Below are 23573 nucleotides of genomic sequence, written 5' to 3'. Positions count from 1 at the left end.
TCAGATCTGCTCTGCGTCTACGTTGGTACAGGGGTCCAATGTTTAGGCATGGTATTTGTCACAATGATCTTTGCCATGCTCGGGTTTCTCTCTCCTTCCAATCGGGGTGGTCTGATGACTGCAATGCTCCTGCTCTGGGTCTTCATGGGTCTCTTCGCTGGTTACGCCTCTTCACGCCTCTACAAAATGTTCAAAGGAACAGAGTGGAAGAGAATCGCCTTCAGAACAGCGTTTTTGTTCCCTGCAGTTGTCTCAGCCATCTTCTTTGTCCTAAACGCTCTCATCTGGGGACAGAAGTCATCTGGGGCTGTGCCCTTTGGGACAATGTTCGCCTTGATCTTCCTCTGGTTTGGCATCTCAGTTCCTCTCGTCTTTGTTGGGGGTTACATCGGGTTCAAGAAGCCAGCGGTTGATGACCCAGTGAAAACCAACAAAATCCCGAGGCAAATCCCAGAGCAAGCTTGGTACATGAACCCGGTATTCTCAATCCTCATTGGAGGAATCCTACCGTTTGGTGCAGTGTTCATCGAGCTCTTCTTCATCCTTACATCCATCTGGCTTAACCAGTTCTACTACATCTTCGGGTTCCTCTTCCTCGTCTTTGTAATCCTCATCGTTACTTGCGCCGAGATAACCATAGTACTCTGCTACTTCCAGCTTTGCAGTGAGGACTACCTATGGTGGTGGAGATCTTACTTGACATCAGGCTCATCAGCTCTTTATCTCTTCCTCTACGCGACGTTCTACTTTTTCACAAAGCTTCAGATCACCAAAATGGTGTCGGCGATGCTTTACTTTGGGTACATGCTCATCGCTTCTTACGCATTTTTTGTGCTCACTGGAACAATTGGTTTCTATGCTTGTCTCTGGTTCACAAGGCTCATCTATTCCTCTGTTAAGATCGATTAGAGAGGATTATGATGATTATCACGGCGATTAAGGAAGAGAGAAGGAAAGCTGATTATAGTTTATCTTCTTTTTCTTTTTAAAAACGGTTTTGTTGCAATTTTAGGTTCTATTTTGTTGCAGAACGAACAAAAAAAAAAGGATTCTAATATATATGTAAACGTTTTTAATAGTGTATTTTGTTTGATATTAGATACACTTTTTTTTTAGTTCCCAAAGTGTACCATATTCACTTTCTATTCTTCTCTCAGTTGCTGGAGTTCCAAGGCTACGCTAAACACCAAGACTAAGATTAAAAGGTACATTAACATTACAATGTAATTGTTATTACTGCATTTAGTTCACAATTTATAAAAATTTATCTTATGTTCTGTCTATGTGATCATCCCAAGTGAGAGTTAGTAATATCGAACTGATACTCCGATACTTAGGTAAAAACAATTGGATAAAGAAAAACTGAACTGATTGTATAATTAATAGATGCCTTATATCGAGAGTGAATTGTGGTTTAGTCGTTTTAGAGAAACAAAAATCCCTATTTCTTATGGCTTTTGTTTCTATGCTACTTACAACTTAGTCTCAAGCTTGCCAGGATCTATTCATGCATGGATCTTCAAAGGATATTGGGAACGTGATTCTTTTAGCATGGGTGATTCTTCTAGCACGTTAAAAATAACTAGGAAAATAAAATAAAATAATAACATGATTAATCTAGTCAAATTAAGTAGGTTTCTTGATAAGTTGAACGAGAGCTCGAAGCAGAACCCGAGCTGGCTGAATTTTGGAGAGGAGGACATTGCTCGACTAGACTAGTCATACGAGTGGTATTTTCGTTTGATGAGTCGGATTAACTAGGCTTTTTTGCTCCCTTCTATAAAGGTTCATTGATTTTTGAACTGAAATCAATTGTTTATGTTGTATCTTCTAAGTATGGCATGTATTAATTTGATGTTTTGGTCAATTCTTCTACTCTATTCAGATTTCAGGATAATTTTTGAAAAAATTTAAGAATCCAAAATTAGGATATAAGATTGCAACATACTATTTTACAGTTTTTTTGAAAAAAAGTTTAAACTTAATTATTTCCAAATATTATAATTATAAATACACTTAAACATCGTTTTTTTAGTACCCACCTTTAAACATGCTATAAAGAACATTCCCACCAGTAATGTCTACCCGGTTAATTGGAAATTGAATTAACAAAAAAAAAAGAAAAAAACCAAAGAAGAATGAAGAAAAGGAAAAACCCGGTTAAAAGGGTTCACGGGTCGCCCGAGTGGAGCCTTTTCCCCCTTTTGAATTAGAAAAGAAGAAAGAGGTCTGAGACTTTATAACATAAGATTTGTTAGAAGGATCAATTACAGATATATGCATTATTTCCCAAATTTTAATAGATGTAGGACATATTATATAGTCCAGAATTACAGAGTCAAGCCTTTTGATTTGACCAAAAAGACCGATTTACCCCTTCTATTACCTCTCTCTATCTCTTGCCATAGTCTTCTCGATCTCTCGCCTCCGCCATTTTTACTTTATGATTCTCCAATCTCTCGCCAACCGCCGTGACTGCTCAGATATCTCCGCCGGTGCACGTCTTGCTTAAGCTTTTTCCCATTTCTATTTCTCATTCTCACTGCGTCGCTAACGAGTTACGGTTGACGAAATCGATCATGGATTAGCGTTAAGGTTGTTTAGCAGAGTTTGCTTTGTCCGTCGGATTATCATGTCGAAAGAATATCGTCGCTACGACCTCCGTGTATGCAATTTCAGATATGTGATTTCAAAAAAATTTAAATCGATGCTCGTCCGCCGAAGAGATTATATAAGTGTCGTAGCTTCTCTTTCATATGGCAATCCTTACAAGTATGATCTAATTATTAGATGATAAGTGTGTACAGGTTCCCAAACTACCTCATCTTTTGATCTGTAATGAAAGAAGGCCAACATCATTGGATTGTGAATTTGAATGTTTTAGGTAGTGTGTTGTGAATAGATTCTGATCATGTATGAGTCATTTCTAGTTCATGCTCCTTGTAAAAATCTTTGAACTTTAAGAGATGATGTTTGTTTATATTCACTACTCAATGGAGCTGATGTTGGAATTATAGGTACTTCTTCTTAGTCATGAAACTTATACCTCCATTGGCTTGTGTTTAACCTTCTCATTGGGTTCTCTCGTCTTCTAGTACTTAGGGTTTAGATTTCTTTCTTTAAAACGATTTAATGTGATTCTCTTAGGTTGACACTTGTAACTGGCTTGAGGGTTTAGTTTCCTTTCTTCAGTACGTGAATGTGATTCCCTTGGGTTGGCATTTGTAATTGGCTTTAGTGTTTACTTTCACTAATTCATTCTGTTACATTATTCAATATTGTTGCATTTTCCACTTGAATATGATTTTGATTGGTCTTTTTTTTTTAAAAAAAAAAAAAAAAAAAAATAGGGTTTACGATGTTCTAATGATACTTTTTGGTTTCTCTAATTTGGAAAAAGTTGTTCATAGGATTTGTGCTTAGGAACTTGAACTGCGGAATTGTGAACTTCTTCTGGGTTTCTTCTTTGTATATTGGTTTTACTGCGCAGGTTATTGTTGTACAGGATATAATAAGACCACCACGGAGAGAGAACTTCAATGATGTTTTCATTGTTTATGAGTTCATTGACACTGATCTCCACCAGGTTATACGCTCTAACCAACCGTTAACTGATGATCATTGTCGAGTATGCTTCATCCTTCATGTTACCTCTTTTATCTTGCCAGATGAATCTTATGTTTAAAAGTTTACAAGTTTACTTGGTTCAGGAAGCTGGAGCAATCCTTATTCTGTTTGTGATGTTAGTGCATCTGAGGATATAATAACAGTTGTAGTCAGTATTGCTTGTTATGTTTGTTCCTTTTCATTGATTTGTGTGTTTTTTGGAAGTTTGTGTTGTTGGTGTTTCGTAACTAGTTTCCACTTTTTTTGCTTGTAGCAATCGATATTTGGTCTGTCGGTTGTATACTCGGTGAAACAATGACACGAGAGCCCTTGTTTCCTGGTAAAGATTATGTTCATCAGCTTAGACTCATCACTGAGGTAATCTAGTCTAATATGTTTCATCCATAGCATTGATACTAGTGTTTCTTTTTGGTATCATCTGCATCTGTTGATGAATCTCTGAAAAACAGCTTATAGGATCGCCTGATGACTCAAGCTTGGGGTTCTTAAGGAGTGGCAACGCAAGAAGGTACGATAAAAAGCTTCCACAGTACCCGAGACAGAACTTTGCTGCTAGATATCCAAACATGTCAGCTGGTGCAGTCGATTTGCTGGAAAAAAAAAAAAAACTACCTTTGAGCTGTGTTATGCAGATACACGACTTCTGTCCCAAAGTGCATTGAGCTTGATTTGAGCTGATGAAGTAGTGATGTCCTGGTTCTGTGAAGGTTACTACATCGTGTCCTGTGTTGTATACAGCTTTAGGAGAAGAGGAGTCGCAAAGATCCTATTCTAAAGCGTCGGAGACTAGGGTAACGTCATTGAAGGTGATAAGCGACACATAAGTCACTCAACATACAACAATCAATGCATAAGCTCTAGAAATTGACAATTACAGAGTTTATATTTCAAGTTTAGTCACGTCTTTTATCCTTCAGTCGCACGTGTCTTCCTTCTAGTGATACCATATATGGCTTATCAGCCAACTTATGCTTTAGAATCTTGTTTGGTGTCTGATTCATTCTGGCGAGTAGTAACTTAAGCATCGATGATGATGTTGCGTTTTGTCATGTTCAGGTGACTGGAATCAACATTGGTAAAGCGCAGTTAAAGTTTCATCCATTAAGAGGCTGAAGATTCCATCCTCTATTTGCACGGCAACCTCTTCGTGGTCCTCCTTCATCCGCTTCTCCTTCCAGCCTCGTCTTTCAACTTGTCTAGCACATGCTTGTCTCCTCTGCTCACATGTTCCGCGTTCGAGCTCTGCTTCTCTCTTTCCCTGTAACCTGCATCCTTTTGCCTCGCTCACCAATTGGTCCTCAAAGTGTTGAGTTTCCTGGAACGAGTTTGTCCTTTGCATCAATTCATCTCTGAAGTAGTCCATTATCAGACAGAGATGCTCTTCGTGGATCCAAATTGCATGTCTTTCTTTGACCCGGTTCCATAGCTGTGCTGCCTTCTCTTCAATCTCATCTGCGTCTTCATCTTCAGTCTCTCTCCATCAACAGTATCACAGTTCTCATCATCATCATCATCATATTTGATATCTGTCACTTGTCCTCCTTCCATGCAAGATTCTTCGTCCATTGAGGCCCATTCGTTCAAAGTGAAAGGACTAATGTTGGCCAAAGTCTCAAACCGTTGAATCGTTTGCATGAGCTTTTGTTTGGTTTCTGCAAAAATCATCACATAGCGTATGTTTCAGAATTCTGAAGTCTTTGAAAAATCTAAGAAGAAAACTTGCTTTGAACTTGGAGGAAAATCTGATTATATCACTCTGAGATTAGCTTGAAGCTTCTTGAACTCTGCAACGCCTTCACCTCAGAGCTAGATCGTCTCAAGTCTCAACCATGGAAACCTATTACTCACGTTTGATTTTAGTAAGCTCGAGATAAAAGGAACTCCAGTTATCGTATATGGACAGTTGGAATCAGCACATGGTCTCCAAGAACCCGAGAATCGAAAACTGCGGAGCTGTTTTGAGTAGGCTTGTTGAATCGATGGATCATCATCATCATCATATATCCAAGAAGGCTAAGAAGAAACACTCTGTGAAAGCTAAAACCCTCTTACGAGCTCTATATGGTGTAAAGGTCAAGACTTTATANGCTGCCTTCTCTTCAATCTCATCTGCGTCTTCATCTTCAGTCTCTCTCCATCAACAGTATCACAGTTCTCATCATCATCATCATCATATTTGATATCTGTCACTTGTCCTCCTTCCATGCAAGATTCTTCGTCCATTGAGGCCCATTCGTTCAAAGTGAAAGGACTAATGTTGGCCAAAGTCTCAAACCGTTGAATCGTTTGCATGAGCTTTTGTTTGGTTTCTGCAAAAATCATCACATAGCGTATGTTTCAGAATTCTGAAGTCTTTGAAAAATCTAAGAAGAAAACTTGCTTTGAACTTGGAGGAAAATCTGATTATATCACTCTGAGATTAGCTTGAAGCTTCTTGAACTCTGCAACGCCTTCACCTCAGAGCTAGATCGTCTCAAGTCTCAACCATGGAAACCTATTACTCACGTTTGATTTTAGTAAGCTCGAGATAAAAGGAACTCCAGTTATCGTATATGGACAGTTGGAATCAGCACATGGTCTCCAAGAACCCGAGAATCGAAAACTGCGGAGCTGTTTTGAGTAGGCTTGTTGAATCGATGGATCATCATCATCATCATATATCCAAGAAGGCTAAGAAGAAACACTCTGTGAAAGCTAAAACCCTCTTACGAGCTCTATATGGTGTAAAGGTCAAGACTTTATATGCTCGAGACGCATTGTTCGAGAGCCTCTGGAAGAAATATGCAGAAGAGTTGGGAGTGACATTGCCAATGATGATTAGAAGTGTCAAGACTTTATTTGTGAATAGAAGAAACATGTAATTATGGTGATTTGACTGCTTTCCTTGATGTTCGGTTATAAGAAATGCAAATGCAAAATGAGATTTTAAAACGAAACAAAAGTGATTCGACTATTGAATATTGATAACTCAACCTCCTTCTCTTTCGACGATTGAGCATCTACATTTCAGTAATTACGAATACGAAGCTATTTATTTAACTCTTTTCAAGTTAGGCAGAATGGTGTTCCGGACTTTGATTGGTTTAATATAGTTGTCTTCAACAAATCCAACTTTGAACCTAACCAAAACTAAAAATAAAGATGTGATTTTGTAATTTTGTCAGTTTAAAAAAGGTAGATATATATGATGATTGATTGTTGTAGTTATTGAGTACAAACTTATATCCCAATCACACCCAAAAAAAAAAAAAAATGGTCATGTTACACTGGAAATTGTTTATGCACGAACCCAAAATTTACAAACTTGAACCCAAACCAAATTTACAGTGAACTGACCTGGTCAGATAAATCTGTGGTAGAAGGATCATCAAGTGAGTAAGTCATGAAACTTATTTTCTCTCATATATGCACATCATTGCCACACTTTTCGGATGATGAGTGTAGTGTAATATCTTCTGATGCTATCCTCTTAAGTTTGAGATAGTCTTATGTGGTATATTTAACGTCACAACATAGAGACTAATCAAGGGAACATACGGGACCAATGGTTACTTTGATCTTATGCATAAAAGGGCACGCTTTGCTGTTGTCTGTGACAGCTAGTCACGGCCTAGATGATTCTAGAGACTAGGTTAAACCCATGTAATCTCTATAAAAGAGAAGAGCAATTGTTATTCAATCCTTGAGATTGAATAACAAAAGAAACAATCTTTCCATTACTGTTCTTTCTTTCAGTTCTGTGTTCTTGGAAGAGATCGAGCGTTACGGAGTAGAGAAGTATAAGGTTTTAGAAGAAAATGTTCAGCTACAGAACAAAGGAGTAAATTTCGACGGAGTAGTTCTCGCTATGGTTTTGATAATTTGTGCTAAATGTATCCGGATAAATAAATGGGGGTATTCATCTAAACTCATTTATATTGATATTTTTATTAAAAATTTATCATATAAAATTATATTTTCAGCCAAAATTGTAAAATTACATTTTCTAGCCAAAAACACAAAATTATATTTTCTCAAAACCGTGTTTTCTCGCCAAAACCGTAAAAAAGTGTTTTCCCGCCAAAATCGCAAAAACGTGTTTTTCTGCAAAAACCGCAAAAACGTGTTTTCTCGCCAAAACCGTAAAAATATATTTTCTCGCCAAAACCGTAAAATAAAAATGTTTTCCCGCCAAAACCGTAAAAATGTGTTTTTCCGCCAAAACCGTAAAAACGTGTTTTCCGCCAAAAAACACAAAAATTGTCTTTTGTTATCAAAATGTTTTTTTCTTCTCAAAACCGTAGTTTCTCACCAAAACTGAAAAATCTGAGTTTTTCTATCATTAAAAAATATTCTCACAAACAAAAAAAATTCCCGCCAAAATTACAAAGCCACAAAACTGCACATTATCACCAAAATTATATATTTAAATGGGTTCAATATGTTAAATGAGACTGTGTATGTTTAAATGGGTTTGAAATATATACGGGGTTAAATGAGTTTATACTTAAATGGAGTGGGTTTTAATGGGGTGGGTTTACCCATTTTAACATCCCTAGAGAGATGGGAAGAACATTGTTGGTTGTTTAAAAATTCACATATAATATATAGAAAATGAATAATGATAGTCAAAACATATTTTGTCCCCTCGATCTTCGTCTTCCTTCACCCCATTTAGCTTCTCTCAGGTAGATTTCAGATTTTAGCATCGTCCCCCCTTTAGATCTTTCTTTGTTTGGGTCTTTTCATACTTTTTCTTTCTCTTTCAGTCTTCATTGCTTCAATGGGAAAAGGAAAGGAATCTGGATCGGGTTCCAGAAAAGGTAAGGAATCGGGATCGGGTTCAAGAAAAGGAAAGGAACCTGAGGCGGATTCTAAAATTGCTTAATATTTTAGAGCAAAAAAAATTGCTTAATATTTGAGAGCAAAAAAAATTGCTTTACAATTATTATAAAAAAAAATATTATGTCCTCACGATGAAATTGTATCACCAAGGGACGATTTGACTGATCTTGAGGAACATATGCATGAGATCTAATATTATCAGAAACGTTAGTAGCTATGCCCTCTAGTCGAACAACTTCTTTGCATGCTAGTCTGATTTCTTTAGTCGTTATGGATGCGTTTGCGTTGCTGAAAATAAGTTTCGTAGCTGGAGCGGCAATGTTGGTAAAACATCATTACCAATCTTCAACTAAAGAAAATGCCATTTTTTTCATAAAAAAAAAACTTAATATTTAACAAATAATTATTACTCAACTTTCTGCTTATGGCCAGAAACACTATTTGTCTAGTAAAAGAAAAGAAAATTGATCAAATACATTTGCTTGCTGAACATACCTGTGAATGAACGGGACCATTCCGTGAAAAGTCCCTAGTTTGTATGGTCAAATAATAGTTTTGACAGACATACATTGACTTGTACACCTACTACCTGGTCAAAACACTAAAACCGGACAAAAGTTGTCATATTAAAATTCTTGTATATCAAGGACATTCCCACATGAAGTCATTAACGTCTACTACGGTTCTATGAAATTCATGCATCAATTAATTAATTTAGAACAATCATCGGATATAATTGATATCCAACTTAACTTAGACTAGGTGATATCCCGTGCTACAGCACCAGATTATATATTTTGTTAGTTAATTTTTTTTGTAATTTGTATTTTTGTAATGTAGTTTTTTATTTTGACTTATTTTCTTTGTTTATATAGTGTTTATTTGTATATTTGGGGTTATACAGTAAATTAGAAATCTTAATAGAGTAACTAGTTTGTAGAATGTAGTTTTTCACGGAAATAGACACACCGCAATATTGGATAGTAGTTTTGTAAGAGAATAGACACTCCGCAATATCGAATAGTAGTTTTGTAAGAGGGTAGACACACCGCAATATTGGATAATATATAGTTTAAACATTCTATAAAAATTTAAATATTTATAATATCTTAAACTTTTTTTAAAAACATAAATATATTATAATATGTTTACTTTTTAAAAGTTTAAATATGCTCAAATATAGAACTAAATTAAACTGTTAAATTTGGATACCTGATAAATCAAACTTCCTACTCATTTGTACTCAAAACATATTAGTCATATATTTATAGTGATTATGAACCATATTCCAAAATATTTAGTCGATGTGGGATATACAATACACCTTTTCTGTAAATTAGTTTACAACTTTACATATATATAATTTCTGCATTTTTATTCTTTCCATTTATACTAATCATAATTAATTACTATAATTTCGTTAAGGAAATATTGAAAAATCTAAACTAAATGATGATTTGTTTTTATTCAATTGTATTAAGTTGATTTGTTGTTTCCGTAAATATCTCACAATATAAAAGCAAATCAAATAAGTTTACATATATATATACAATTTCGTATTTAATCTATTGATTATTTTGGAATCAAAATCAGAATCGATAAGTATTAAAGATTTCTCATTATTATTAATATTCGTAATAATTATAGGGATTAAGTATGGTAGTAGTTAATATTTGATATCACTGAAGCCATTAAATACTCAGATACTAGTTTTCTTGTTTATAGGGATTACACCTTTGTTTGGAAACATGAATAACTATTCTTGAATCAAATAATATACATGATCCGAAAATTATTAATCTGGAGTACAAACAGATCCGCAGATTTTTTTTCTTCTGTTCTCGGGTAATTTAGGATCCGCGTCCCGACCTACTTAATTTTTAGTGATTGACCAAGGGTATAATGGTTATTTGTCAAAATCGAAACTATAGGTTAATTAAATTAAATTAAGTGATTCTTTAATCATTTTTAATGAAAAACCTACTAAAACAAAGTCACGGTCTATTTTGAATCTAGGGAGTACTGCTTTAATAGTATATATACGATAATAAAGTAGCAAATACACCAAATTGAAATTGACTTGACTTTAACAAAGGAAAAAAAACCAAAGAAGAAGAATAGGAAAAACCCGATTTAAGGAGGGGGGTTCACGGGTCGCCCGAGTGGAGCCTTTTCCACCTTTCACTGTTGAATGAATAAAAAAGGTCGAGACTTTATATCATAAGATTTGTTTAGAAATGTCAACACCCACCACCCATCTCTCCTCCTCTCTCAATATCTCCGTGGCGTGTATCTAGGGTTGGGTTCCATCTTTGGGGATTCCGATGTCGGCGGAGAGTTGTTTCGGCAGTTCAGGTGATCAGAGCAGCAAAGGGGTGCCTACTCATGGTGGTAGCTATGTCCAGTATAATGTCTATGGCAATCTCTTCGAAGTTTCTAGAAAATATGTTCCTCCTCTTCGCCCGATCGGTAGAGGCGCTTATGGAATCGTCTGGTGAGTCTTCTTTTGAATTTGGGAATATAATTTTGATTTTTGAATTTTGTAGATAGGGTTTCTCTAATTTGGAAAAGTGTTGTTCAGAGGATTTGTGCTTAGGAACTTGTCAAATTGAACTGTGGAATTGTGAACTTCTTCTGGGTTTCTTTGTATATGTCGATGATCTTTAATTTTTAACTCCTGGTTCAATGTTTGATGATTAGTGCTGCTATAAACTCAGAGACTGGAGAAGAGGTTGCTATCAAGAAGATTGGTAATGCTTTTGATAACATTATCGACGCTAAAAGAACTTTGAGAGAGATTAAGCTTCTCAAGCACATGGATCATGAAAATGTACGGCACTCACTTCATATCTGGATTTCATTTTAGTGAAATAATATAATACCTATTATTGTGTGTGAATATCTTTTTATATATTGGTTTACTGCGCAGGTTATCGCTGTAAAGGATATAATAAGACCACCACGGAGAGAGAACTTTAATGATGTTTACATTGTTTATGAGCTCATGGACACTGATCTCCACCAGATTATACGCTCTAACCAACCGTTAACTGATGATCATTGTCGGGTATGCTTCATCCTTCATGTTACCTCTTTTATCTTGCCAGATAAATCTTATGTTTCTAGTTACTTGGTTTGGGAAGCTAGAGCCATCCTTATTCTATTTGTGATGTTAGTGCATCTGAGGAAACAATATCAGTTGTAGTCAGTATTGCTTGTTATGTTTGTTCTTTTTCATTGGTTTGTGTGTTTTTTTTGGAAGTTTGGGTTGTTGGTGTTTAGTAACTAGTTTCCATTTTTTTTTGCTTGTAGTTCTTTCTGTATCAGTTGCTGCGTGGGCTCAAGTATGTTCATTCAGCTAATGTACTGCATCGAGATTTAAAACCCAGCAATTTGCTCCTGAATGCAAACTGTGATCTAAAGCTTGGGGATTTCGGGCTTGCCAGGACCAAATCCGAAACAGACTTCATGACTGAGTATGTTGTTACACGGTGGTACAGAGCTCCGGAGTTGCTTCTTAATTGCTCAGAATACACAGCAGCAATCGATATTTGGTCTGTCGGTTGTATACTCGGTGAAACAATGACACGAGAGCCCTTGTTTCCTGGTAAAGATTATGTTCATCAGCTTAGACTCATCACTGAGGTAATCTAGTGTAATATGTTTCATCCATAGCATCAATACTAGTGTTTCTTCTTGGTATCATCTGCATCTGTTGATGAGTCTCTGAAAAACAGCTTATAGGATCGCCTGATGACTCAAGCTTGGGGTTCTTAAGGAGTGACAACGCAAGAAGGTACGTTAGACAGCTTCCACAGTACCCGAGACAGAACTTTGCTGCTAGATTCCCAAACATGTCAGCTGGTGCAGTCGATTTGCTGGAGAAAATGCTCGTCTTTGATCCAAGCAGACGCATCACAGGTGAGTTATATTTATATATTTGCTTCTTCTCTGTTTTCGGTTTTTACTAAGCAAGTTTCTGTGTCTCTAGTTGATGAGGCGTTGTGCCACCCGTATCTGGCCCCACTGCATGATATAAACGAAGAACCGGTGTGTGTAAGGCCGTTCAATTTCGATTTCGAGCAACCTTCTTTGTCAGAAGAGAACATTAAGGAGCTTATATATCGTGAAACAGTCAAGTTCAATCCTCAAGAGTTCTCACAATGAGAGAGAGAGAGAGAGACCTTAAAAGGAAACTCGTCAAAATGCTTGTTTTGTTATGCTCTGTTTTTGCTATTGAATCTCTGATAAGTTTGATTATATGTCTGTAATATGAACAACATCCCGAGATATTGAAAAAAAAAAAGAACAACCTTGGAGCTGTGTTATGCAGATACAGTCAGCTTTTCTCTGTTTTTTCCTCCTATAGGTAATTTAAATCTCTTGTTACATTCTTAACCGTAAATTTAAACTTCTTAACCTTTGAAGTTGTTTGCCCAAATAAGCTCATGCCACGAATTTGACTGAAACATGATTAACCACTAGAAGAAATATTGGAGATTCTTGAGTAACAAGAATTTTAATTTGATCTTCTTGACTCTCGAGACAAAAGATTGGAAGAGCTTAACTGAAGTTGTATAGAGTAATGTTTCGGTATATGATGAATAGAAATCTAAAACATTACATCATACTGAAAACAAGAACTTAAAGAATATTAAAGAAGTTAACAAGAGAATTAAAGAAACTCTAATTAGCTAATGAATAGAAAGCGGATGCTTAGTGATGGGGTTGACTTTATTTGATCTTCTTGACTTTGGTTTAAAACCTTTATTTGATCTTCTTGACTCTCGAGACAAAATATTGGAAGAGCTAAATTGAAATTGTATTGTATAACGAATAAAATCTGAAACGTTACATCAGTACTGGAAAACAAGAACTAAACAAACTTGGGTCTTAAGGAAGAAACAAGGAAAAGAAAAAACCAAATAAACACGAAAACTTTAGTGATGGGGCTGGGGTATGAAAGTGTTTAACCACTCTGTGAGGCGGTGCATAGCTGACAAATCCATCTTCTTGGGAAAATTGGTGAAAGTAACGGGTTTGGGTAATGGTCCGACCACAACTCGAAGCTTAAGCCCAGCCGCGCAGTGACCCGTCTCTGAGCTAATGAAATAGTGAACTCCTGGTTTGGTGAGCGTAACGAGATCATGGCCCGTCTTGTGCACGGCTACGCGAGAAGTCGGGTCGCAGGTTATGAATTCAAGGTCACCGGTAATCTCTAAGACGTCGTTTACTTCGTTGTCGTATAAGAAAAGTAGACTATCTCCTACATGAAACAGTTTATCCTGACTCCACTTGTTATAGTAGTCGCTCTCTTCAGGAACGCTCCATGCGTTAGAGTCACCGACCTTGTAGATTTCGCCAGAAGGAAGGATCTTGCTCGGTGGTGGTGGAGGAATAGGACGTGACGGGTCATGAACAACAAGGACGTCGAGCCTCTGTCCAAGTACGCATTGAGCTTGATTTGAGCTGATGAAGTAGTGATCTCCGGGTTCCGTGAAGGTTACCACATCATGTCCTGTATTGTAGACGGCTTTAGGAGAAGAACTCTCGCAGAATTCTAATTCTAAAGCGCCCCAAACTTGAGTAACGTCGTTGACGTAGGGATCGTATTTGAAGACCAAAGAGTCTCCTACGTAAAACACCTTTTCCTTGGCCCATTCGTAATACAAGCCTTCTTTCGCAATCCATCCAGCCGAGTCCCCTACGGTGTAGACAGTAGCCGAACAAGAGCCAAAGAGAACCGTGAAGGTTGTTATCACCAGCAGCACAAAGAGGAAGATCTTCTTCATTGTTGTGGCCATGATTAGATGAACAAATTGACAAGGGAAAAAGAAAGGTTGTGAGATCTGAATCAGAGAGAAAGCTGAGTTGTGTTGTGTTGATGAATGATGAGTTGTGAAGAGAGAACGTAGCCTTGCATTGTTTATATAATGATGTACCATTCCTAATCCTTTTAGGATTTTATTTTGTTTATTTCCTTTTTCTAGAGTAGTAGAAGATTTAATCCTTTCTGACTTTTGATTCACCTCTTCTATTGGGAAAAAAAAAGAACGTTCTAAAGTTGATTTAATTTCTTTATTTCTTTTACATGGTTTTAGATAAACCCAAAGAGTGAATCATATACTATGCAGTTCCAACAATAAAGCTCGTATGTTTGTTTCATGATCTTATCTTTTTGATCCATAGATAGATATCATAGCTAGAAGAAGTGACGACAATTTCATGCTATTGACTTGGATTTGTTTGATATATTGACAAAATGAAGTCTCCAGTCTTAGCCTCAAGACAATAAAAATAAGGTGAGAGAATTTTCTAGTTTGATCACTACATTTCTTGATATTATTTTAATTCACATGCATGAGATTTATCAAAGCCAATAATTTTAGACTAACAACAATTAGTGATAAAGAAACGGCTTCAAACTCAAACTCCCACATCTTAAACCATCACAAAACTTTCAAAATTGGTTAACCGCAAAAGTTTTTTTTTTACAAGAATGAGCATACCTGATTGCTCAGCATGACATCTCCAGTCTTCATCAAGACAATAAAAATAAGGTGAGAGAATTTTGCTAAGTTGATCATTACAAATGAAACTTTGATGACAGAAAGTTACATCGAATGAAAGCAAATCCACCCCACACAAAAAGGCGGAAAGAAACCCTAACCCTTGCTTCCGCCGCTGCCGTCTCCGGTGGCGGTGTCCCCCCAATATGCCAAAGAAACGTCGCTCTCCCGGCAAACCTCCTTCCAAAAAGCAAAACCCTCCCAAACCGTAAAATCCTCCCCCCAAATCGCAAATCCCCGGTGTCCCTTCCTCTTCGTCCTCTGCTTCTTCCCCACCTTCCTCTGCTCCGCAAGACCCTCCCTCCTCCATTCCTGCCCAAAGGACAAATGATTCCGTTGCTCCCACTGCTACCCCACCTCCTCCTTCTAGGGCCTGCCTAGGATTGGAGAGATCTGTGCACCTCCCCGAGGTCCCTCCCTCAGATCTGCTTCCTTTGGATATTGTGTCCAAAACTCAGTCTCTCCACTCCGCTTCCTCTACTCAGGAGGAACAAGTCCAATCCAAGGCAAAACCTATGTGGGTAGATCTGCTCAAGGATTCCTCTAGTCAAATGACCAAGAAAGGATAAGCTTTCACCCTGGATTATGGCGAGTTGTGTGTCCAAATCTCAAATGAGGTTATCACTCGTAATAATAAACGGTTGGAACCTTTTATCATTGGTCAATTCCACGGGAATCTTCCTCCAAGAGGTCTTCTTCATTCCATTCTTAATGGTATTTGGAATAACCGAACTCGTGACATTACCATCTCGCATTTGGGTCCAAGGACAGTTCTTATCCGCATTCCTAATTTTGCTACACGTCAGAGAGTTTTGAGCCAAGGTATGTGGCAGATAGAAGGACAAACGATGTTTGTTGCAGCTTGGGAACCTGGACTGAATCCTGCACTTCCGGAGCTTACCGAAGTCCCAGTTTGGCTTGAATTTCGAGGAGTTCCACCGCACTTCTTCTCCGAAGAAGGGTTCGAGCACATTGCGGGAATGTTGGGCCACCCGATCTGATGCCATCAAAATACCGTAGAAATGTCAAACCTTGAGGTTGGAAAGGTACTTACGGTCATTAATCCTCTCTCTCCCCTCCCTGAAGCGGTCAATGTTCAGTTCTCGTCAGGAGAAATTCACCGGATTTCAGTCTCCTGTCCCTGACTTCCCCCAATATGCAAACACTGTCAAGAGTTAGGCCATAACATCAAACGCTGCCCTTCGGCTCCTATCACTTGCCTTGCTTGCAAGTCATCTGGTCACTTTCAAGATGCCTGTCCTAAACTCCAGAAACTGAAAGTTGTTGTGCCTCCCGAGGTGGATTCTTCCATCACTAGAAAGGAACGAAGAGATAAGCTCAAGACAAAATGGGTGGCCAAGCAACCCCAATCCGATAGCGATTCCTCTTTGAAGCAAAAGAGACCAACGTCTAAGAAGGTAGCACGATCCAATCCACTCCTCGAGGTGGTGCTAAACCCTCTTAGTGCTGCAGTTACTGATCCTTCGAGTCCTAAGAGAAGGATCCAAAAGAGCTCGCAGAAGAACATTCCTCCTTCCTCCTCTGAATCGCACTCCAAGCATGAATCTTCCTCGCAGGAGAGCTCCCCGAGCGAGGCAGAATATAGCGAAGAGGATGAAACACCGTACACAATGGTCCTCTCCAAAAAAGAAAAGCGGAACCTCCGGAACTCCTCGGGTAGGAGATCCAAACCATCTAAACATTAATTATGATAAACACTTTTTGTTGGAACGTTAGGGGTATAAACCAATAGGTAAAGCGTAGGTGCTTAAGGAATTGGATCAAGCTCCACAGGCCTCTTTTTGGTTGTATCATTGAGACTAGAGTCAAACTGCGGAAGTCTCAAAGATATGTTCATTCCGTGTTTCCGGACTGGAATTTTGAAGGGAATTATGAGTATGCATAGTTGGGAAGGATTTGGGTGGTTTGGGATCAGAGAGTCAATCTCTCCATTCACTCCAAATCCGGGCAAATGATCACATGTATCGTTCGAATGCCAAACTTTAATAAGGCAGTGGTATACTCCTATATCTATGCGGTTAACTGCAAGTATGGGAGGCAACAACTATGGAGAGAAATTGAGGAGCTAGCAAAGGATACAATGATCTGCTCTAAGCCGTGGGTTGTTATGGGAGACTTCAACCAAACCCTCAGTCCTCAAGAGAGCTATGTTGGATGCACAAGAATCACAAAAGGTATGCGGGAGTTCAGACAATGTATCGAGAATGCAGAGCTCACAGATTTGGCAATTAGAGGCAATGCTTTAACCTGGTGGAACAAAAGAGAAGCTAACCCTATAGCAAAGAAGCTGGATCGAGTCCTGGTTAATGTTCGCTGGCACCTGGATTTTCCTCTCTCCTACGCAGACTTTGGAGACCCTAGAATGTCGGACCACTGCCCTAGCTGCCTCATAACGGGTGTTGAAACCAGAACTAAAAAACCCTTTATGGTGTCGCACTTCCTCTTCCAGAATAAGGAGTTTCTCCCACGGGTTGCCGACTTTTGGAACTCTATTTCTATAGATGGAACAGCAATGTTTCGTTTCTCCAAAAAGCTCAAACTCCTTAAAAGGGTCATCAAAATTCTTAATAAGGAGCACTTTTCGGACCTAGAAACAAGAGTAAAGGAGGCTCAGAATCTTTTAGCATCTCACCAAGCTCGCTTTCTCGCTAATCCTGGCCCCCTCTTAGCAAGGTTGGAGAGACAAGCTCAGCAGAAATGGCATAGCCTAGCTTTGGCCGAAGAGAAGTTTCTTCTACAACGATCTCATATCAAGTGGATGACAAGTGGAGACAGTAACTCAACCTACTTCCACAGAATGATAAACAGCAGAAGGGATATCAATCACATCTACTACCTGGTATCTGATTCAGGGCAAAGAATCGAGGTAGTATCAGAAGTCCAAGATCATTGTGTGAGCTTCTTCAAAGAGATGTTGGGGGCGACTTCACAAGCTATCTCAGTTGAGGATGAGGATCTCATCAGATCTCTATCCAAGTACAAATGCGATCAAGCAACAAAGGATATGCTTCAAGCTGATATTACTGATGCAGACATTAAATGAGAAGCCTTCTCCCTTCCTCGTAGTAAATCACCTGGGCCAGATGGATACACAGGGGAGTTCTTTCGAGCAACTTGGGACATTATTGGTGGGGACCTTACTCTGGCAGTCAAAGAATTCTTCAGTTCTGGCCAAATCCTCAAACAATGGAATGCAACAGCGATTACTCTCATTCCTAAAAGAATAGGAGCGGATAAGATTGGCGAGTTCAGGCTTATTTCTTGCTGTAATGCTGTTTACAAGATTGTATCCAAGATTCTAGCCCGTAGACTCCAATCTCTTCTCCCTGATATGATCAGTAACTCACAATCTGCCTTCGTCAAAGGGCGCCTTCTAGTGGAGAATGTCCTTCTGGCTACAGAAATGGTCCAAGGATCTAACAGGGACTCGATCTCTCCCAGGGGTATGCTTAAGTGGATTTGCGTAAGGCCTTTGACACTGTGAGTTGGGATTTCATCATAGTTATACTTGAGGCTGCTGACTTTCCTCCAATCTTCTCAATCTGGATTAAGAATTGCTTAACAACAACATCCTTCTCAATAAAGGTGAACGGTGAGCTTTGTGGATATTTTCAGGGTAAAAGAGGCCTCAGGCAAGGAGACCCTCTTTCTCCTCCGCTATTTGTGATGGCAATGGAGGTTTTCTCTAACCTCTTAGATGCCAAATTTGCACAAGGTAGTGTTGGCTACCATCCTCTGGGTGTTAACCCTCGGATCACTCATCTAGCTTTCGCAGACGACATCATGCTCTTCTTTGATGGTCAAGTCTCTTCTCTGGAGGCAATAACGGAGACGCTTGATTCCTTCCACAACATTTACGGTTTGGTAATGAACAAAGAGAAAACTGAGCTGTACCACGCTGGTCTCTGTCACGAAATCTCGAACTCTCTCGCTGAGCTGGGTTTCAGAACAGGTAGTTTCCCGGTAAGGTATCTTTGGCTACCCTTACTTCCCAGGAAGCTCAGTTGTTCCGACTATTCTCCCCTCACTGATAAGATCTCTGCTCGGTTCAATAGTTGGACGACATGATGCCTATCTTTTGCTGGTAGGTTGCAGTTAATATCTTCTGTTATATACGGGCTAGTCAACTTTTGGATGACAACGTTCAGTCTCCCCAAAGGATGTATTAAAGCGATTGAGAAACTCTGCAACACCTTCCTGTGGTCCGGCGACCACACTAAACGCACTCAACCTAAGGTTTCTTGGGCGACAATCTGCTTACCAAAATCAGAAGGGGGCCTTGGTCTGCGGAACATGCTCATGTGGAACAAAGTCCTCAACCTGAAGCTTATTTGATTGTTGTTCTCCAATAGTGGCTCTCTGTGGGTGGCATGGATGAAGGAACACTATCTCAAATGAGCCACATACTGGAATGCAGTCCCTCAAAACTATTCCAGCTGGATTTGGTGCTCTCTCTTGAAGTTGAAACCGTTGGTGCAGTCTCTAATTCGGTGTAATATTGGCGATGGTCGTACCGCAAGCTTTTGGTTTGACAATTGGTCTTCTCTCTGACCTCTCAAGGATTTTCTGGGTCCCAACGGCTCTGCTCTGATAGGAATTCCCATTACTGCTGTGGTTGTTGATGCTTGCACTAGTGAAGGTTGGAGATTACCGTCCAGCAGATCAAGAAACTCCTTGGTAGCCTCACTGAGGAACATGATGCTTAACACTCAACCCCCTCACGCTGATAGGGGACATGATACTTACCTTTGGGAAGTAGGAGACGTGGCTTCTACCTTGTTCTCCACTAAGAAAACCTGGAATCATCTCCGTCCGACGGCTACATTGCAACCTTGGGCTAAAGTGGTTTGGTTCAAACACTTTGTGCCTAAACATGCTTTCAATTTCTGGATTGCAAATTTGGACCGCTTGCCAGTTAAAGCTCGCCTCTGCAACTGGGGAATGAACATTGCACCTGAATGTCTCCTCTGCAACTCTCAGGTAGAAACCCGTGATCATCTTTTACTCCACTGCCCTTTCGCTGAAGAAGTGTGGTCCACAGTCATGACTCGTCTTGGCCACCATCCCTGCATCTTTGTCAACTGGAGCACCCTGATCTCTTGGCTTCTGACCAAATCTCCCCACCTCTCATCAACACTAGAAGGTTTAGTTGTTCAAGCCACCATCTATATGCTATGGAAGGAAAGAAACCTCCGGCTCCATGAAGGAATGACCTCCTCTGCTCCTGTGATCTTCTCCCAAATCGATCGTAGTATAAGGGATATCTTACTTGCTCGTATACACCGCAATGGCTGTGGTCGCCTTCTTGCTCAGTGGTTTGCTCATGGCTACTAGCATCTCTAATTTCTATGACTGTTTACTTTTTTGTGTCATAGTTATTCCTTGGTTTACCCCAAATTTTGTACTAAGTAACGTTCCTTTTTGGTAATTATAATTCACATTTTATCAAAAAAAAAAAAAAGTGGAACTTGTTAGTTACGTTCATATAAATTTAAGTTGGAAAGCAAACTGATTCTTCCTTTTTATATATAGAGAAATCTACTTATGGCTATAGCCAAAGGGTTAGTCAATGTACTCTCACCTCCAAGTACTGCACCAGCTGGTACATACTAATCTCCAGCATTTTGTTCATAACATATATATATATATATATATATATATATATATATATATATATATATTACATTTCTTGATATTACAAGAATATAATGAGGATACCTGATTGCTCAATATGACTGCATTTAACTGATTGCTCAATATGACTCCATTTAACTGATTGCTCAATTTTGAAAAGATCAGATATGATTTAGAATGATTTTTTTTTTCAGGTATACCATAGAGAAGGGAATAATAATATATAATACAAAGATAAAGCATAATTCAACGCAAAAATCTGGTTTTCTTTCTTTTCAAGTCTTATTATATATAAGTCATATCCTACTGTTTTAGCAAATTTAATTAGTCCATTCAATGTATGAAACTTTGTTTGTTAGGGAATTCTCATGATGATCAGAATAAGTAGAAACGTTGAAGCAAAATCTCTTCTTTATTGAATTGATTCTGAAATTATACAGTAGTACTGGAAGTACTTCTAGATATAAAAAATTCTAAAGAAAGAATGAAAGACAAGAACTAGCTATACTAAACTAGTATGTAACTAATAGAGTCTTTTAGTTACATAATCTCGAACCAAATCCAACAAGAATGTAGCATATGCTTGAGTAGTTGATCCGGATATTTAGTGGTGATGAGGTCTAAAAGAACGAAACCACCTTGTGAGACGGACTATAGGTGACACCTTCCGAGCATTGGGTATTGGTCCGACAATGATTCGAAGCTCAGCCTCAAAGTGGCCTGTCGTCTCTGAGCTAATGAAATAGTAGGCTTCTGGTTTGGTGAGCGTGACGAGATCGTGTCCTGTCCTGTGCACAACTAGGGGAGAAGTCGGGTCGCCGCATATACATTCTAGGTCGCCGCTGATCTCTAAGACGTTGTTTACTTCGTTTCCGGATTGTAGATCATCTATGACATGAAACAATTTATCTTCAGCCCACTTATTATAGTAGTAGAAGTCACTCTCTTTAGGAACGCTCGAGTCACCAACCCTGTAGATTAGACCGGACAGAAGGATCTTGCTTGGTTGTGGTGGAGGAATGGGAAGTGACAGGTCATAAACGACAAGAACATCGAGCTTCTGTCCCAAAGTGCATTGAGCTTGATTTGAGCTGATGAAGTAGTGATATCCTGGTTCTGTGAAGGTTACTACATCGTGTCCTGTGTTGTAAACAGCTTTAGGAGAAGAGGAGTCGCAAAGATCGTATTCTAAAGCGTCGGAGACTAGGGTAACGTCATTGAAGGTGGGATTGTATTCGAAGAACAAAGAATCTCCCACGTGGAAGAATTCCTGACCCTCGGTCCAATCATAGACGTCTTTGTTGGCAATCCATCCATCGGAGTTCGTGTTTTTTACTTTGTAGACAGCCGCTGAACAAGAACGTCCCAAGAGAAGCGTCAATATCACGAGCACAAAGCCGAAGATCTTCGTAGTAGTTGTAGCCATGTTTTCGATTGATGAACAAACTGAGGATCGAAGAAGAAAGATGATGAGTATCTTAACCTCGATGTATATTAGAGTCGGTTCGATGAGTTTGAGGTAATATAGACACGATCACACGAACAATCCTTATACAATAATACAATACTAAACCAATCCTTGTCTAATACTTTATTTCCTTTTTTTTGTTATCCTATCTTTACTCGAAAATCTTATCCTATCTTTTTTTTTTTTTGGTTCATTTACGTATTAGTTTTGATACCTAATTTCCTTTTATTTCCTTAGCCAAATAAATTTTCCTATACTATTAGTCTATTCTACTTTTCTCGTCTAATTGTACATGTAAATCCCGTTGCGTTTTCACTTTTCATAAAAAGAGTAAATTGAAATTCCATTGAAAAAGAAAATTAAAAACAATAGTGTAATATTTTTTTCTGTCAACAAAATAATGTAAAAACTTTGTTAATTTCTGTAAGACATTTTATCGTTCTAAACATAGGCCTTGTTCGAAAGGTTAATCGCTGCGACAGCGACTGTTCTTCATAAAATTACTTTTAGATCTTCTTTATCTCTTTTTCATCTCTTCTACTCAGCGATCAAAATTTTAAAAATTTGGAATCGCCAGTTAAAGCAGCGACAAAACCCAAAGCCTTTGCTTGAAACAGCGACAGTCGCTCATTTTTTTTCATTTTACAGATCGGCAAAACCAAATCAAATTGCCATTGACAAAAAATTCAGATCTGTACTTTTCTTATTTTTTCTTCTCTGTACGACACAACCCAACTTAAAAAAACAAAAAAAAATTCAAAACTCAGTGTTTTAGAAACAGTTGCCGTAAAGAGTTGCGTGACACTGAAACAAACAGGGCTATAATGGGCATCAATGATATCCAAACACAAAATGGGCTTGATAAGAATGATAAAAATAAGCCCATTAGTCATATAAAGTTAATGTTGTAGCGAAGAAATAATAGAAACCTACCACTAGGCCTGGACGTTATACTCGTACCCGATTACCCGAACCGTATCCGATCCAAAAAACTCGGATACAGATATGCACCGAACCGAAGACAATAACCAAACAATTATTGATTTATCAATCCGTCGGATATCGGACCGGATCAAATAATAACTGAAACCCGAAGAACACCCGAACTCATCCGATCCCCATTTTCTTTTCTCTCTCGATCCTCCGAGATACATCGATCTCCACTTCCCTTATCTCTCGCGATCCATACACCGGTATGGTTGTATCCATGATCTTCTTCCCTTATCTCTCGCGATTCTCTACATATAAAGGCAAAACCTTTTCCATGGAATCCCTAATACAATTCTCGTCGCCCCAGTCTTCTCCATCAAAGGCATCAAGAAATCGATATCGGTTAGTCTATGATTCATATTCTTTCTTAGTTATTCTATTATTCTTCTTTTTCTTTGAGAGGAATTCAAGTTGTAGTGAAATCTGTATTTTAGTTGCTT

General features: G+C 38.5%; 5 protein-coding genes and 2 long non-coding RNA genes across 18 annotated transcripts in view; 5 read left to right on the top strand and 2 right to left on the bottom strand.

Moving 5' to 3' along the window:
- LOC104705351 (transmembrane 9 superfamily member 8) overlaps window positions 1-1098 on the top strand; it is a gene marked incomplete in the record, with an annotated part of 4268 nt that extends 3170 nt beyond the window's left edge. The window contains 1 exon segment of the mRNA XM_010421336.2: window positions 1-1098. Coding sequence (XP_010419638.1) covers window positions 1-909 — 909 coding nt within the window.
- Window positions 2300-6613, top strand: LOC104705344. 11 transcript variants are annotated; one of them, XR_754291.2, is made up of 6 exons: window positions 2301-3586; window positions 3711-3775; window positions 3881-3984; window positions 4077-4433; window positions 4684-5699; window positions 6357-6613. It is a non-coding gene; the product is annotated as an uncharacterized LOC104705344 (long non-coding RNA). The 11 variants fall into 11 exon arrangements; XR_754287.2 differs by having other exon boundaries at window positions 2301-3628; XR_002032914.1 differs by having other exon boundaries at window positions 2300-3586; window positions 3711-3984.
- On the top strand, window positions 7337-8667 carry LOC104705345. 2 transcript variants are annotated; one of them, XR_754294.2, is made up of 2 exons: window positions 7337-7521; window positions 8376-8667. It is a non-coding gene; the product is annotated as an uncharacterized LOC104705345 (long non-coding RNA). The 2 variants fall into 2 exon arrangements; XR_754295.2 differs by lacking the exon at window positions 7337-7521 and adding an exon at window positions 7841-8294.
- Window positions 10659-12785, top strand: LOC104705346 (mitogen-activated protein kinase 4). The gene is made up of 6 exons (XM_010421332.2): window positions 10659-10945; window positions 11152-11281; window positions 11381-11518; window positions 11764-12096; window positions 12189-12372; window positions 12443-12785. Exons 1-6 carry the CDS (start codon window positions 10776-10778, stop codon window positions 12616-12618), a joined length of 1131 nt encoding a protein of 376 aa, XP_010419634.1. The 5' UTR covers window positions 10659-10775; the 3' UTR covers window positions 12619-12785.
- LOC104709080 lies at window positions 13392-14255 on the bottom strand. The gene has a single exon (XM_010425747.1). It carries the CDS (start codon window positions 14253-14255, stop codon window positions 13392-13394), a length of 864 nt encoding a protein of 287 aa, XP_010424049.1.
- LOC104709079 lies at window positions 17014-18084 on the top strand. Its single transcript, XM_010425746.1, has one exon. It carries the CDS (start codon window positions 17014-17016, stop codon window positions 18082-18084), a length of 1071 nt encoding a protein of 356 aa, XP_010424048.1.
- Window positions 21280-22101, bottom strand: LOC104705347. Its single transcript, XM_010421333.2, has one exon. The coding sequence runs from the start codon at window positions 22099-22101 to the stop codon at window positions 21280-21282; it is 822 nt and encodes a 273-aa protein (XP_010419635.1).

Source organism: Camelina sativa, chromosome 8, assembly GCF_000633955.1.
Source record: "Camelina sativa cultivar DH55 chromosome 8, Cs, whole genome shotgun sequence".
NCBI lineage: Eukaryota > Viridiplantae > Streptophyta > Magnoliopsida > Brassicales > Brassicaceae > Camelina > Camelina sativa.
Note: the sequence above shows the minus strand (reverse complement) of the source record. Positions and strands in the feature narration are given on the sequence as shown.